This window comes from Harmonia axyridis, chromosome 6 (assembly GCF_914767665.1).
Source record: "Harmonia axyridis chromosome 6, icHarAxyr1.1, whole genome shotgun sequence".
NCBI classification, from domain to species: domain Eukaryota; kingdom Metazoa; phylum Arthropoda; class Insecta; order Coleoptera; family Coccinellidae; genus Harmonia; species Harmonia axyridis.
The window spans coordinates 16,929,571-16,947,080 of NC_059506.1; the positions used below are offsets into that span (position 1 = coordinate 16,929,571).

Genomic DNA, 17,510 nt, shown 5'->3' on the forward strand with positions numbered 1-17,510 from the left:
TAGTTTTATTATCATCATGCTACATCTTTAAACATGAATAAGAATTATTTACATTATAGCGGAAACGGTTATAAGCTCTAGTATTTATGATACACTGAACATGAATGACAAACATCTAAGGTGCAACTATTTTTTATGAAGAATGGAATTAGGCAAAGCATGCATACATTTCAATAAATTTAAACTGCTTCAAAGTATCATTTTGTTTGTCTGTTAAATGATACAAAAAATGTTTCTAACAATCAAGAAAGAAACATCACATTATCATTTCCCAATGCCTAAAATGATTAGACCTGAGAACTGTGGCACAAAAGTTATTCAAGTTAGTTAAGATATAAATAGACATAAATCAGTATGATTTCCTTTTTAGATAGGGAAAACATTTCAACTTAATTATTTCGGAAAATCTGTATGTGTTACTAGTTATTCGGTATTGTATAGTCAAATTATGTGATGAATCTATTCTACTGGTCAATCATATGATGGGAAAATGGATACTAAATGTCTTGTTTATCGATAACTCACTTGATATTTTCACAAATTGACTCAGCATCATATGCATGGGTTTCCACGTAGTACAATATAAAATCCCTGACAAAAAAGTCTAGCAGTTGTTTAAGCAAACTGTCAACTGTTTTTCCAGCAATAGGAACATAAGTTACACTCGGCTTATTTTTTAGGTCGTACTCAAGAGAATGCTGCAAATAAACAAACATGAACAAATAAGAACAGCTATATGCTTATAAAACTATAATATTGAAAATTTTTCAAGCGACACTTCACCATTATTTTGTTGCGATGCTGTTCCATGTTTTTGAAGAGGCTTTCTGCCCCCACAGTCGTTTTGTGTGTAGAACTTAACGCTAAATGGACCCATATTACCGTAAAAGCTGCGAAGGCAATCGTTGCAATAGTAGCTATTAAAATTAGTATAGCAATCAGTGTAAGAGGGTAAATTATCAATATGCCTGTTACGGCAATAATAACAGCCAAGGGAAACAGTTTTGACACATCCATTGGATTAGTTCATAAACATACTACATTTTGGGAGTTTCTTTCAACCGGATCATATCACTGAGATTATCATAATATTTTATGATGAAATTAAGGTAAGGTTCCACTCAACTATCAGGTAAACATTTCATATCTTATTTGCACCTGTTGTAATTCACTCCTTTAGCCTATAGCGGTGACACTTGTCATGATAAATAAATCCTCTTCTGTGCTTCCTACTAATGTTACATTTGAACTACTGGTTAGTGTCAGAAATAAGGTGGAAAACCTTCAACATTGTTGTGAAGCTAGCTGAAGCCAATGGCGTAACATAGGATTTTTAAAAGACTACTACGAATGTTCAAAATACTATTGAAATGAGGTTCGAGCAACTTGGGAAAATTCCTAAAAACCATCTTACATTTGAAATTAAGTAATAAAGGATATTCTTGAGTACATATTATCATAGTATAAAGAAGGATAGTAAGACAGTCCTAATGTTAAAGCGATTTGAAGCGATTTCGAGAGCCATCTGGTGTTCACCTTGTAATACTGCAATAAAAATGGTCTGTAAAGTGGCGACCTCCAAAAAAAATGCAGTTATTTTAAGGAACTAATACTTTTCTGCAAGAACAAGAACAAGAAGATAGGAATGAAGTTTTCTATATTTTCGTATATCTACAGAACTGTAATCAACTCGAACAGACGTTATTGTAGACTTAACAATATGAAAGAAGACCGAGACAGTGGCGTGTATAGTCCATGTTATTGATTTCTTGATAAATAACGCTGTTGCTTTGTGTTCAGAATTTTTGTACAATGGCTGTAGCGAATGGTCATTTCGAAATGTTCCTTCCAAGGTGAATTTCATTGATTTCATAAAGAGTTGACTATTTTTTCAATAAGGTTATGGTGCATTTCTGAAGAAAGATCCAATTTTCAGTGGGTTTTGCCATAGTATGGTTTTGCTTGCACAATAACCATTAATAATAATTTGTAGAATAAACAGACATTATGTCTCAGCTAAATTTTTCAATTTAAAATAATTCAGCTATTGGGAAATAAATAATAAAATAGTCTTTTCAAAATTCGTAGGTATTTATTATTTCGATAGAATACAGTTTGCAGGTATGGTAGGTAGTTAAATGAATGTTTATTCATGAAAAGAAAGTTTGACTAACTCACCCTTCGGGCTCGAGGGTTAATTTCTTCGAATGAATAAACATGTATAACTCACGTAATGTATACAAAATTTTACCCCATTTGATGGGGATTCAAATGAACAGTTTCCAGAAATAACTATGAAATGAGATGAAAGGTACCGCTCCAATTTGTGATTGCTACGACACTGGGTATTGGATTGTTAGGAATTGTCATAAAAAATATGATAGTCTTGGAGGAATTCAGTGGTGAATTAACTTTATTTTTAAATTACTGAATGGATTAACGTCATTTTACCCTTGTTGCTGTGGATTGAATGATGTCGTTTTATGCGTCAAAATGGTATAAAAAATGAAATAATCCTTGAACAATCTATATTCTCACATGTTTCCTATGCATTACTCTGTGTGGCTAAATGGATACTTATTATTTCATTGATCTTCACTACGAAAACTTTTTGAAACTGTCGAAAAATACCTCAGCCAGGTTGTTGAGCCGTGTTTATGCAGCTAACTTGCTAAGTTGAAAACAACCTACTTTGTGGAGCTAAATAATTTATTTGGTACTCTGAATATTTTCATCTGAACTTTGCAATCCTATGTATATAAAGCGATACCAATCTAATAAGTCTGCCGATTTTCATTCAACAATAATGAATTAGGTCGCAATCATTGAATAGGGGTTCCGGAAGGCTGATTCATAAGCAGATCAAAGATTACATCTCTTTAATCTTTGAACCAGATGTTGGCGATAATATTTATGTAGCTATTTTTCAGAACAAATTGATTCAGCTTTTCTCTCATTTCTTCTGCATCCTTCACGAATGATGATGCAACACTAAAATTATTTTTCTGCTGCATATTCTGCGAGTTAATTTGTTGGGTCAAGAAATGTTTAGATCATTCCGAACGTGAAAATTGGTCATTTTGGTTTTTCAATTATGCTGAAGAATTGTCAACTTCACATTATTTGTTGATTGCCTGGTTTTCATTTGGCTGGAAATATATTTGCAATATTTAAATATTTGTGTTCGTAATAATAACTCCAAAATATATTGTCTATGTTTCTCGCATATCATATTTGTTGCGAACCATTCCGGTAAATGGGTCTTTATATTTTTCACAAGTTTCCTTTTCAAATTTGACATTAATTTATGATTCAAATGTTTTCCTATATCTCTACTGAAACAATCTAGAGCCCTTCTTGTGAATTCTCGTAATAACGATGTTGGAGTTCTCAAACCGGTTTCATACTTCAAATCATAATTTTTGAAAAAAATTAAAATCTCTCCTTCATTATCGAGATCCTTATCAGCTTCCAAACTGGTTTTACAGTCTTCACATTCGAAACGATCCAAACATTTTTTTACCAAATAACCGGCAAAATATATAACAGAACATTTTTCTAATGTTGCACTATCATTCAATTGGACCACAGAACCATCAGACGAACTGCTGGATGAATCCGTATCTGAAGATGAGGAGGATTCTTCGACCACATTCAATAAAGCAAGGGCTTCATTGCCATCTGTTAGTAAAAAATTATCGTCATCATCTGGTTGTCCACCAGCATTGGCACTTCTAGGTGGCCTCATAAAATTTGTGACAATACTGATTTTGAAAGACGATCTAAAAGTTCGCACAGTAGGATTTCCTGTTATATCCTCCTCTCTGACGATATACAGAAAATTGATTTTCAAGTGGATCTTGAATCAGCCTTCCTGTAAACAAGAATTTGTAACCTACATTTTTCTCATTAGTTGCAAATTGCTTTACCGCATTTATGGTTAAGAGAAAACCGTCGTAACAATCAGGTCTGGTTAATTTGTTCTTTTTCCCAACTTTATACAGATTTTCCAAGACCTCGTAACCTTCATTTATGGCTGCTAAAACCTCAGGATTGGTATCGCTCAATACACGATTGCAAGGTTTTGTGGAATGCAAACGTGTGCTATTCAAAGCATCGAATAAATTATCCATAGTTTTCACAAAGTGAGCAGTATTTTCAGCCGTAGGTGAGACAAGTTCACCTGTCCTGGAAGATGTCATAAGGGCAGCATAAACACTATGGCTCAACAACTGGGTTGCTAACTTAACGTTCATTTTTTGAAATGAGTTAGGGTTGAGATGTTTATCTGTGAGTTTTAACAAGGCTTTTCCGGTTGAGCTTTTTTTATCAATATCATACACTTGTTTTACTTGTTTTATATCTGAGAAGCAAATATATTTTTCATTCAATATCAAATTAGTGTTAATGAAATTATTTCTTACTGACTTAATGAGATGAGGGACATCAAAAAATGCGAAATATTTTCTTTCATTTAAATGGAAGTATGGTTTCGTTTTTTCAACTCCCAATTGTTTAAACATTTTTTTGTTTGTACTTGACAAATCGCAAACTATGCCTATCGTGTCTAGTTTTGATCCACGAAGTTTTTCCAAAGCCTTCTTAATGATGAGCAATAAGGATTCGCATGACACCCCATCATCCGATACAAAAAATGCAATAGGAATTTTCCATGTGCTGTATATTCCCCTTATCATCAATACAAGAGCCTGGCTTGCAGGAGAAGATTTTCTACCGAATTCTCCCAGATCTTCAAAACCTTCTATCATGTCCGTGTGTTCATTATAATCTATATTCCTCTTTATGCTCATTTCATCGAACATGAGAATACATTTTTTTTCACGAGGCATCATGGAATCTGCCTTCAATGACAATTGTAAAAAAAATTTTTTATTGAACCCAAGTTTGCAATTGAAATTATTTATCCATGATTTCAGAGTTGAAATCCCTGGTAAATTGATTCCTTTTTGCCGTAAATATCTATAAGTTTTAGGGCCCCTATAGAAGAAGATAAGGCATCCCGTTTCTCGCTTGCTTGCCATGGGGATTTCGCCCTATGACGTACCTGCATATTTATTAAAGATTTTGCGAAACCGGTTATAGATGCTTCTCCAAATGTTTTTGTATGATGTTCAGCATTCATAATTTTCTTTTTAGCATTTCTCAATTGCACCTTCGTGTTATTGAGTTTTTTCCTGCTGTTCTCCAATTCAAGTCTCAGCCGTTTGTTCTCCTCTTCCAATAAACGATTTTTCTTTTCACTTCCAATTGACTTCGTTGGAAGATTATAAAGATCTCTGAGCCAATTTTCATTGAATTCTTGGTAACTATCAAAAACTGAAATATTTACAATTGAAACTTTCACCATGATTATTTACGATATCCAAGAGCTAATTAAGGTCATTAAAATAAACTTAAAGAAGGGTTGAATTCCTGGAAACTATCAAAAACTGAAATATTTACAATTGAAACTTTCACCATGATTATTTACGATATCCAAGAGCTAATTAAGGTCATTAAAACAAATTTAAAGAAGGGTTGAATTCCTGGAAACTATCAAAAACTGAAATATTTACAATTGAAACTTTCACCATGATTATTTACGATATACCTTCTTAATATTTTCTAGGAAATTTTAGAAAAATGAAGATTGTTGAGTTATATTCAAAAAGATTGTCAATGATTCAGATTTTATGATATTATCATAGAATACTATTATATTATTCACAGAGACTCATTTCATACACAAGGATTCAGATTGACAAAAACTTCTGCTATATAAATGAATGAATAAATGAATATTTTATTTGATACTAGCTGTGCCCGCGGTTTCACCTGCGTTGGGATTCGTATTTTTCGATTTTTTTTACTTCTGGAGGGCGTATGAAAATGAAACCTATACCAGATTTTAAGTTAGATCTTCAGGAACACAACTGTGAAAACCGCATAAAATTCTGTGCTGTAGTTTCTGCGTGATGCGCAAACGAATTTACATACAGACAGACAGACAGACAGACAAAAAATTTAAAAATGGTTGTTCTGCCTTCTAATACTCATATAAGATCTCCCAGCATTGGTTTTCTTCAAATATCTCTCATGTACAGACGTCGGACCCCTTACAATTTTATTATATATCAAGATTTGATTTATTATTTGTCTGTTCGAATCACATTTTATTATCGAAGGGAAAATGTCCGGAATTGCATAATCAAATTGCTTCTTTTACGTAAAATACATGTGCATGTATTAGGAATTAGTACCCTGACGACCGAGCTTTGCCCGGTGTTCTCATTTGGAAAGGCTATCATAAATAGTTATCAAATAAGTTTTTTTTTTAATGATGTTTTTCAAAACACCATCCTAATACCAAATTTCATCCAAATCATTATGGGCGTTTTGGATATACGCAAAATGTATGAAATTGTGCCATATTATATATTATGTTTATGTAAATATAACGAAAACTCAGCATACCAATCGGTTTTATTTATTTATTTTCCTTATAACAACATGAAAGTCAAATGTACATGTAAGTTACAAATGTATGGAAATATTTCATTTTTCATAAAATTTCCAAAGAGCCCACACATGACATATATTTACATTTGAAAGTTTGGTAGTTTGCAGCCAAAGGGTTGTAGGAAAAAAACATTTTATTATCAAAAACTGGAGAAAATTAATAATCGATTAACGGGTTTACGCATTTTTATTCTCAGTTATTGGTTGAAGAAAATGAATTTTATTCCAGACTAACGCCGAAACAAAGTATATACAATATACATACATGCGAATAATACCAGAATTGAGAAAACAATCAATCATTAATTTTTCGATATAACCACGTTCGAAAAAACTTGAAGAGGCGATTCAAATCCGCCCAACTTTAGTATCCGCCACTGGTTTAGATTCCAGGGTAGATTTAAAATACAGCGACATCTATATCTATTGGGTCAGCACCATCTGTTATCGAGGTACGTCTTGTCCGAAACCTAAGTATGTACCAGAATCAAGCTACGACATGCTTCGTCCTGAAATAAGCTAAGACGTGCACTGGATGGCAAATCCCCAGCGACATCTATTGGTGCACTCCACGCCGTCAAATTTTAACCCCGTATGGTTGGATTACTATCCTTCTTTATACTATGATATTATATAGTTTAATATGTGGCTGATTATATTGCGGAAATTTTTAATCAGAAGAAATATTTACATTTCCCTTGAAGTATAGAATATGCCACTAAGAAATTAATTCAATTCCTGGACCTAGTCGCAGCAACATTTCATGGTTGTCTTATTAAAACATGTTTAAAGTTATGTTTTCATTCACGACAATAAGAGTTTTCAATTGATTATGTGTAAGTATCTCTTTCAATATTTTTCTTTCACATATCATTATTGATCAAACAATGGGATCTAATTAACAAATGTAATACATCAACCTTTTGTTTGCATTTGATTCTTTCTAGAACTAAATATTTCAATGTCATAATGAGGCATTTTTTATAATTGTATCCAATTTAACTCTGATCTTCCAAGCTGATTTTATGATTCCTTTTAAGTATCAAGTGTTTTTGCTTCTGTACATAACGTACTCAACAGTAGGAGTGTTAGAGTTTAATATTATAATTGTCTCAAGGCTCGGGGTAGGATCAGAAAATGATAATGAATTCCCTTTTTTAATGAATTACAATTTATTCTTTTCCAACAACACTTGCTTCACTAATTGTACAGCATTCAGAGATGTTCCTGGACAAGTTGTTACACCATATCCCCCATGCCCATAATTGTGGACAATATTTAGTTTCATTCCATTCACGATCTTTTTTTCTATCTCAACCCTCACAGGAATTCTATGAGGTCTTAAGCCTACTCGATGTTCAATCAATGCAGCTTGCTTTAGGCTCGGTATCATTTTTTCACATTTTTCTCTAATAGACAAGTAATCATACCTGCTAAATCTCGTGTCATAAGATTCATATTGTCTGCAACCTCCAAGGGTAACGCTATCGAAACCTGGAATAATGTAAGTATCGTAATCACCGTAGAAAAAATTTTTGATCCATGGAGCTGTAACCTAAAAATAATGGATTTGTAAATTGTTTCTTGAAAAAAAGTGGTGGCTTTTATACAACTTTTTATGGTGGTGATTTTCTCGATCAAATCATTTATGTGTTCAATTTCAGTTCATTTTTGATACTTTCAGTAGATTTTAATGTTCTCGATGCTTATAACTTTTTTGCACGATCCCATTATTTTTTCCTGGTTCAAATGAATTAATTTCCATTAAATTACAGAAAGGTCAAATGTGAAGTCTATATGAAAGTGATATTTCTACGCCATGGGTTTCAGTGAATATCAATTCCACTACTAGACGGCATTACCATAAACAGTTGAAATAACTATACGTTTATAATGAATGTAGGGGAAATGTACTTGAGACGGCATAGGTGTCGATATGGTATAAGCACTCCTCAGTGGACTGAGTGGACGTTCAAAATTTGACGCTAGCGCAATGTGCATGCTCTATAGCTCTATTCAGCTAAGCTCTATTCTTAATTTTTGTATAACTACGGAGATACTTTAGCGACGTTCCTGGTTTAACACCAGTACAAGTTTTGGCCACAGATACTCTTAGTACTACATAATCTAGAAATTTGATCGTTAAAAAATGGATTTTTTGCTATAAAACACAGCTACATTACCTTCGATACTTGTCCTCTGAGAGCAACAATAGAACTATCTTCACATAATATTTTTGCGCCTAGACCTGTGCAATTCACTACAACATCACATTTTCCGGAAACGTCAGAAAACGAATCGATTTTTTTCTCTTTGATATGAACATCCATATTCTCTATTTGTTGATGTACCCATTTGAGATATCTAGCTGGATCTGTTAAAATAGTAGAGAAGTAACTTCCATATTTCCAGTCTCCTGTACATAACTTCAACTCATCTTCTGATGCTTGTCGATATATCGGTACCAATTTTTCTATATATTTATTCTAAAAAACAGAAGAAATATCAATAGAAATTATCAATAAATATGAATATAAACACCTATTTCGAATTTGGGTGAGTTCATGTTCGAAAATAGTTATTTATAATACAAGTGCAGAAGGCATTGATATTCTTCCACGAGTTTTTGAATGAACGAGTGGTAGAATGAGCCTTCTGTACGAGTATTATACATTATTTTCTCTAATTCATTGCATTTTATTGAAATTAATGAAATATTTTCATAAATATCATTTAGTGATTTTAGCATTGAAAAATGTTGGTTGGCAGAACTGATTTCTTCAAGGCAATTTGATGAATTGACAGATAGAGCCGTGGCGGAAAGTTCGGAGTACCAACATATAATAATAAAATATAACCATGAAAACTGTGCGTTTCTGATATATTCTCGCACGATTTCGTTCTACAAGATGTGGAAGAATGAACGGAATAACCACAAAATTAGAGAAAATATTTTCTCTAATTCTGTGGTTATTTTGCCTTAAAGAAATCAGTTCTGCCAACTAACATTTCTTAATGCAAAAATCACTAAATGATATTTATTGATATATTTCATTAATTTCAATAAAAATGCAACGAATTAGAGAAAATAATGTATAATACTCGTACAGAAGGCTCATTCTACCACTCGTTCATTCAAAAACTCGCCACTTCCTGGCTCGTTTTTGAATTTTGAACTCGTGGAAGAATATCAATGCCTTCTGCACTTGTATTATAAATAACTATTTCCTGATTGTCAAATTTTTAGTAAGCAGAATATTTATTATTCTTTGTATATGATTGATGAAATCCAAGCTTTGGCAACTATTGCGCGCCTTCTGTCATCGTCATTTGGCGAGGTTGAAGTTCGTTTTTTGAATTGAGCATAGACATAGAATGTAATTGAGTGGAATATACAGCTCCACGAAAGTTTAAAAAATTTGTGACCGTTTCAAGATTTGCCGATTTTTGTCCACCAACTGTTTATTCATGAGAAACAAAATGTTTATTTTCCTATATCTGAATGGTTTTTGGTTCTTCGTTTGATAATATTCTCAGTTTCAGGAATGTTCTTGTCGTTTGCTTTTCTAAAAATTTTGGATTATTTTTGTTTTACGTTCTTACAACCAACTTTTATTCAAAATCTGAAAATTTGTTGTGCAATAATGCCTTGACGTAAACTTAGTGAGGATGAAGCGAAAAGGGATAATCAGAGATGTTTCGAATTTCTTTCAAACGTAGTTTCCCGACTCAACCATCGATATCGAGAAACTGGAAACGTTACCGAAAGACCAAGAAGTGGACGCCCAAGATCTGCCATTCATGCACAAGATCGGTTTCCGACCATCCGACTGTGTCTACACGTAGAGAGCTTTTAAGTAGATACTTGTCGAATCATGGAACAGCGGCTTTTGAACGCTTCTGGTGTTTTGATTTCGATTAATAATAATAATAATAATAATAATCTTTATTCATTCCCTTCAGACATATAACAAGTATGTATGGGACAAGTCAAAATACAGTAAACAGAGAAATACCTACATTCTACTAAAATAAAAAATAAAAAAATATTATCTTAGCTATCAGTTTTACAAATTATCATCAATATATTCTTTAATACTATAATAAGCTTTGGTATATAATAGCTTTTTTATGTGCTTTTTGAAAAAGCTCGTCGAAGACAATCTACATTCACGACGATTTTGAGAAAGATTCCATCAACTTAAAATCTTATGCGACTGCGATTGGAATGGGGCAATGAGCACTTGAATTGGAACAATCAATGGAGGTTTGCATTGTTCACAGACGAGTCGAGATATGGACAGTTTTTGGACAGTCGTCGTGTTCGGGTATGGACCCATCCTCTGGTGCCCAGAAATCGCACATCGGTTCAGGAAATTCTTCCGTCCAGAGGTGGTACAGTTATTGTTAGGGGAGACATTTGTTTGAATGGACGTACAGAATTGTTGGTGCTTGATGCTACCATGAATGTGCAAATTTACATAGATTAAGTTAATGATAACATTATTCCATTGTTTCTTGCGGCTATTATAGGCCAAATTTCTTGTTTTTGGACGATAATGCGTCACCCCATCGTGCGATAATTGGCGATGAAGCTCTGGAAATCCACGATATTCCGCATTTGGCCTTGCCCTCTCGATCGCCAGACCTCAATTCCATTGAACACGCTCGAGATCAGCTACAAAGAGCTTCAGATTTTTACCAATCACCTGCTCATACGCTCATACGCAGCATCAAGAACTCAGATGGCTTTTGCCACAAATCTGGAGAGAAATTGATCAAAGCTGCTTCAACTATCTGATCGGAAGTATGCAAACGCGTTGTCAAGTTGTGGGTGATGTTTGAGGAAGCCATATTCTCTACTGAACTTTATTTTTAAAATTTTTCGAATAATGAACTGATTTTGTACTACAAATACTAAAAATAAATTTTCAACTGAAACTGTGAAACTCATAAAGGAATGGTCAAAAAAATAATTGAGGTAAGTGAGTTAATATTTAGATATATCATATTCAGAAAATTGCTGAAAAAATGGAAACATTTGAAACAGTCTCAAAAGCCCTGAACTTCCTCAACTTTTGTGGAGCAGAGTATCTCTATATGTCTATGGTATTGAGTGAAATATCGTATCACTGATATGTTTTAATTTCCGCACGCCTCATGTCAAATTTGATAGTTCATGTTGGGTACAAAATTTGCTTAGGTACTGAGCATGACATATGCTCCCTCTATCTACGTTTATTACTCTTGATACCGACTGACGTTATAAGAAATTATATATTTTTGTGAGCTCAGCCGCATAGAGAAACGTTTGAATTTTTTGATTGGCGCAAAGGGACATGCCAAAATTTTATGATTGATGCGACTCTTCAATATTTTCTTGCGGAAAACCCCTTGTTATTCACTTTCCGCATGCATATGCGTGCGGAAAGTGAAAAGTACCACTTTCCAAACGTCAATGCGTGTGGAAAGTAATACTTTCGAAACTCTTGTAGCAAGACGAGAACATTCTGATTTTTTTCCGTTTTCGTGACCACAAAGAATTTATTCATAATAAAATTTCTGAATCTCTGTTGGCATGCACATACAGGGTGATCAATAAACATTCCATCATTAGTGGATTTTTTTAGTTTAATAACTCTTCAACTAATCCACCGAATAATTTCAATTTTTGAAGTTCTGTCAGCCTTTACTATCGCCTTCCTTCAATATTTCTAGAGCGCAAAATCTGTTGATTCCACATAAGTAAGTTTCTCATTATTTATTTTATAATCTTCTTCTAGATATTGATAATAATTATTTACTTAACTTACTCTTACAATATGAGGATATCTTCTTGAAAATATATATCCTGATATTTCTTTCACACCAGCCAAATCTGCTTCACGTGAACGTCTCAACGTTTCCCAATAAGAATAAGAATCACATATCCATTTTCTGAAAATGAAGTTACGGATCTGAGAGTAAACTCATATAAGGTTTTCCAATAAGAGGTTTCATTTTGAATAGCTCGCTATCTGGGTAGTGGGCAGGTGTTACATTTGAATATTTTACCCTTTTTTGACATTTAGTGAAAACTACGCCATTATTAAAAATGGAACGATACACGCTTCAACAATGTATCGAAATAATCGAAATTAATTACAAAAATTCTGAAAGTTTTGCAGTCACAATTTTAGCACTTTTGGGTTGTCATGAAGCACCTTCCTCGGATGACAATAGTGAAACTAGTGGAAAAATTTTAGGTATAAGAACAAGTTGGTTATGTGAAGTATCGAAACCGTGAGCGTCGCAGAAGAACAACTGAGAATATTGCTGCTGTAGCCCGTAGTACTGACCCCCAGTTTGTCGATTCCTTCCCGATTTTGGGAATTAGGCTATGATTGATGATTTTTTAATAGCCGGAATTGTTATATTGATGTGGACCACGTTTATTTTCAATAAGACGATGCTACGTGTCACATAAGCAACGTAACAATTGCAATTTTGAAAGGAAAGTTTTCTGGCCATGATATTTTTCGAAGAGGTGATCACAATTGGCCACCGAGATCTCGTAATTTAACACCTCTAGCCTTTTTTCATTGAGGCCACGTGAAAGATAAAGTTTATGTCAATGCATCACAATCCTTTTTTTAAGGTTTTGACTTACTAGTGGAATTCGTGGAGTTATTGTGGTTATATCCAGCCGCAACTGTACGTATTGATCAAGAAAAATTTCATGAAAAGGATATGGTGCTGCAACCGGCCATTTGGTTGATACCGTTTTCCATTGTTAATGGAATACTTTCCTCTTACACAATGAAATGAACATCAATCGATTTCTCTCAAAATATAGGTACTCTTTTTTTTATATATAAATGGAATTTCTTATTGAAGCGATAATACAAGCAATTCCAATGTCATGATGTGTTGTAGAGTTTCCAAGATGTGAATTCTTAACATTTGGTTTCCTTGATTTTGGTTTTAAAATTTTTGGATTCGTATTCGCTAGGTTTATCGATGAGTTACCAAATAGTTCACGAAAAAAGCTCTGAACGGCGCACAGATATCCTCGAATGATTCTTTTAATGAGAATAATGAATCAAAATTAGCAATAATTAATTACCTAACTGGGAATACCAAAAATAAAAACCAATGATCTATTCACATTTTCAACTACCTAATTGAGGCAAGTGTAAACTTGGCGAACTTCTGTGTGAAGGAATTATTTTTTGTGATTGAAATTCCGAAGAATTCTAGTATTATAAAAACAGCAGTCTACACAACATATCAGGTAAAGAAATTCTTTATATCATGTTCGAACCTTGTTATTTCTTCACTTTTTCCAAAATCTCCACTTGTTGGACGAAATATGCCAGCAGCTACATAACTAGTAGTATCCTTATAGAAACTATCTGCAATAACAATAATAGAAGCATTTCGGAAATCTTTCTTTAATTCCAAAGCTGTGGTAAGACCAACAATGCCTGCTCCAACAACATAAATATTCAGGTTGCTCATTTTCGTTAGAATTACACTATTTCTAGGATGAAAAGAATTTACTCTGATGCATCAATAGAATAAGGAGAAGTTGGGTTACCTCGTTATCGTTATTTGTATACACAAGTAGTAAGTACACAGAACAGACTGAGAGCTAGATCTAGGTAGTTCAGTTGTGAACCCGTTGGCGGGAGGATAGCCTATTTTAGAGTTTTTCAAGAGCAGTTTGCGGTCAGTAGCGTACCATTCGAGTTCTGATGAGACAACTTTTAGTTGATTAGTTTCAATGATAAACCTTTATAATTATTTGAGGAAAAATACTTAACTGCCCTGAAATGTACAGACTGGGCAAATTTTCAATGTTTGCGGTCAGTAGCGTACCATTCGAGTTCTGATGAGACAACTTTTAGTTTATTAGTTTCAATGATAAACCTTTATAATTATTTGAGGAAAAATACTTAACTGCCCTGAAATGTACAGGCTGGGCAAATTTTCAATGTTTTGAGCACTACAAATTTTGAATAAGAGGATATAGACAAAATCTGATATCCCATTCTTATTCTCTTTATGTGAGAAACTTACAAGATTAGTATTAATTTTTGGCCACCTTCTTTTGTTTTGTGGTTATAAGCTAAAATTGGAAAAATGGCGATATCGAAAAAAATTATATCTTCGCTAATATTGATGATACTCGCCTCTGGGTCCGGGGATAAAATAGGCCCAGGGAACCCCTTACCGGTCGTAAAAGGCGACCAACTGGGGCATCTGTTCTTTATCCTATTTTCATTCCATCCTTTACCCATCATCCTCTACCGTACCTCATAGGAGCAAACCTATAAAAACCCGCAATTTTAAGGAGTTTTCCGTGCTGATGAGGTGAATGGCACTGTCTTAGTGTGTCGTGAACGACTTTCTTTGGATACATGGTGCTCTCCAGTTGTAATGTAGCCCTTCCATAGTAAGCCTCCTCTGCTATGGTCGACAATACAAGTATTTGAGAGCATACTCGAAGGAACAATTATGGAAACAAATTGTGAAACTGATTTAGAGGCGCCTGACCTTCAAAATCCGGGCAGTGGCTTGGGTACACTCAAAAGGCCCTCAACATTCGGTTTGCCCCATACCAGTATGGACACAAATCTACAAACAACAAGAGAGACAGTGGAACATGTTCCCCGGTTCTTAGTTGTGAAGAGATCTGATGATGGAGATTTTTAAAAAATGAACCCTTTCCTTATTCAGAAAACTTTATATGGACTTATTGGGGGAACAAAAATATAAAGGAGATTAAAGATGGATTGCTGGCGGAAAAAAGAACGAATGAACAGGCCAAAAGTTTAATGAGAGTAACATGATTTGCTGAACTCATTGTTACTGTCATACCGCATAATTTACTGAATACTAGTAAAAGAGCTATATAATGTAGGGATTTAATTGATTGCGGCGAAGCAGAAATTCAAGAAGAACTAAATAGAATCTGTGTATTAAAGGTGGAAAGAGAGTAAAATTGAAAAAAAAAGGTAATCTCATAGATACTCCAGTTCACATACATACTTTCAGCAAACCAAATTTACCAACAGTAATTAACGTTGTTATGTACAGGCTAGAGGTGCGACCATATACTAGGTGTTTCAAATGCCAAAAATTAGGACATACAAAAGTTAATTCCACCAACAAACAAATCTGCGTCTGCGGAAGACCAATACATGAGAGTCGCTCATGTGAACCGAACCCAATTTGTGCGAATTGTAGCGGGACACACACATCAAAGGATGTCCTGTTTATAAAACTGAGTTTGCAATACAGAAACTGAGAGTAACTGAAAAACTCAGCTACTTTGAGGCCTAAAAGAGAATTTCTGTAAATATTCCTTAACACTTTTGAACATTTTTGATACCAATCAAATTATTATTGTATGTTATGAAGTCAATTATATTTAAGTAAGAAAAAAAAAACAATTGAAAGGCTGAAGGTCCCTAGGTCGATGGCCATTTGTTTAGAGGCAATAAATAAAAATAAAACTCCCAACCGGTACAGTTCGACATCTCACCCACAAATCTCAAAACTACATGCAATTATGACAAGACCTAGAACAGGTTCCGAGGCTTCGAACACTTCAAAAAGGAAATCCATATCCCAGTTGACGAATCTTACATAATCATACTAGTCAACAGTCAAAATGAATCTTTCAAACGCCCCCTATCAAAAAAGGGCATAGAAAAGGTAGACTGAAAAAATAAACTAAACTACCAGCAAACCCAGTTCTAAAACACACTAATACAAAAAATTATGAACCCAAAAACGAAGCGACAAATACACCTACAACCTCAGGGAAACTCCCAGAAACACCTAGTTCAACATAAGAAGAACCATAAATTGTGATAATATCAAATTTCATTTCTACACCCATTAAATACTATTGGAAGACACAATGATACTGCAATGGTATGTGAACGGATGCAAGGTGGTTGATGAGTTGGGCTTGGTCATCCTGAATTCCTGAACAATGGGGATGGTACATACATAAACACAAGCTCACAGTGTTTCAGTGCTATTGATATGTCCATTTGCAGTCCGAATATTTCAGTGCTCTATTGATGAAAACAATCAATCCGTTTATTTCAAACCACTTACAACTACGGAACTCATAAATTATAGCTTGAAACTTAAAATAAAAAAACTAGTGGACAAGACGGTATTCCAACATCTATAATGAAAACATGCATTGAGGATATTCAGAACATTCTATGCTATATTATGAATAACTCTTTAAACAACGGTGTTTTTCCAGAGCAGCTAAAATTGCCTATGATTAAACCTCTTTTCAAAAAGGGCGATCCTTGTTACTTGGAAATTATCGTCCGATAAGTTTATTACAGAGTTTTTCTAAAATATTTGAGATTTTGGTCCTTTCTAAATTACTAGAGTTTTTTAATAGCTGTAATATCTTGAATCCGAATCAACATGGATCACTAAAGAACAAGTCTACAACCACAGCTATATATGATTTTACTCGTACAATTTTTGAACAATTGGAGAGGGGGAAATTTGTCATTGGGGATGTTCTTGGACCTATCCAAGGCATTTGATTGTATCAATATAGACATAATGTTAAAAAAATGTACGCATATGGAGTGAGAGGCCCGGCATACTCTTGGCTGTGTCCTTTTTTAAATGGAAGGAAACAATATGTTTCAATAAACAAACGAGTACGAGAGGAACTGGATATCCTTTCTTACCTTTAATTCTCTTTATCTTTGTTACTGGACTCTTGTTAATCCTGATTAGGCAAGTCGTTCTTAATTTCTTCCTCGGTGGATTCCAATGGTACACTACGGAGGACAAGATTAAGCTTCATTTTGCTTTTCAAACTAAAAGTCTGAAATTCTTTGTCGGTTTCTTTTAGGATTTTATACATTGCCCTGTAATTATCTTCCCTCTTGGGTTCAATTTGAACTCCTTGGGATTTACCTTTTTGCATTTTATATGTTTTTCTAATTCTTCTCGATTCC

The 17,510-nt window shown here is 34.0% G+C and overlaps 2 protein-coding genes across 3 annotated transcripts in view; both read right to left on the reverse strand.

The window, feature by feature from the left end:
• The window catches only part of LOC123682013 (sorting nexin-25), a 42,000-nt gene extending 40,792 nt beyond the window's left edge, over window positions 1-1,208 (reverse strand). The window contains exons 1-2 of the mRNA XM_045620388.1: window positions 784-1,208; window positions 526-698 (exon numbers count right to left, since the gene is read on the reverse strand). Of these exons, the coding sequence (XP_045476344.1) occupies window positions 526-698; window positions 784-1,017 (407 nt within the window). The 5' untranslated portion in view covers window positions 1,018-1,208. The remainder of the gene's footprint in view (window positions 1-525; window positions 699-783) is intronic.
• A 6,452-nt stretch (window positions 1,209-7,660) lies between these two features.
• LOC123682438 (D-amino-acid oxidase) lies at window positions 7,661-14,182 on the reverse strand. Of its 2 annotated transcripts, XM_045621044.1 has the most exons (5): window positions 14,099-14,182; window positions 13,823-14,041; window positions 12,333-12,456; window positions 8,703-9,005; window positions 7,661-8,074 (listed from the first exon to the last, which is right to left on the reverse strand). In XM_045621044.1, the coding sequence occupies exons 2-5, from the start codon at window positions 14,017-14,019 to the stop codon at window positions 7,685-7,687; spliced, it is 1,014 nt and encodes a 337-aa protein (XP_045477000.1). In that variant the 5' UTR covers window positions 14,020-14,041; window positions 14,099-14,182; the 3' UTR covers window positions 7,661-7,684. The 2 variants fall into 2 exon arrangements, with proteins under 2 accessions (XP_045477000.1, XP_045477001.1); XM_045621045.1 differs by having other exon boundaries at window positions 12,339-12,456; window positions 13,823-14,152.
• Window positions 14,183-17,510: the final 3,328 nt, after the last annotated feature.

What these genes read in the sequence shown, in the direction of transcription:
- LOC123682438 (XM_045621044.1), bottom strand. Translation starts at nt 14,019, where the DNA reads ATGAGCAACCTGAATATTTATGTTGTTGGAGCAGGCATTGTTGGTCTT. An exon ending in GATATCCTCATATTGTAAGA is followed by an intron (nt 9,006 to 12,332) that starts GTAAGTTAAGTA and finishes TCTGTTTTTTAG; the next exon opens with AATAAATATATAGAAAAATT. An exon ending in TCAGAGGACAAGTATCGAAG is followed by an intron (nt 8,075 to 8,702) that starts GTAATGTAGCTG and finishes CATTATTTTTAG; the next exon opens with GTTACAGCTCCATGGATCAA.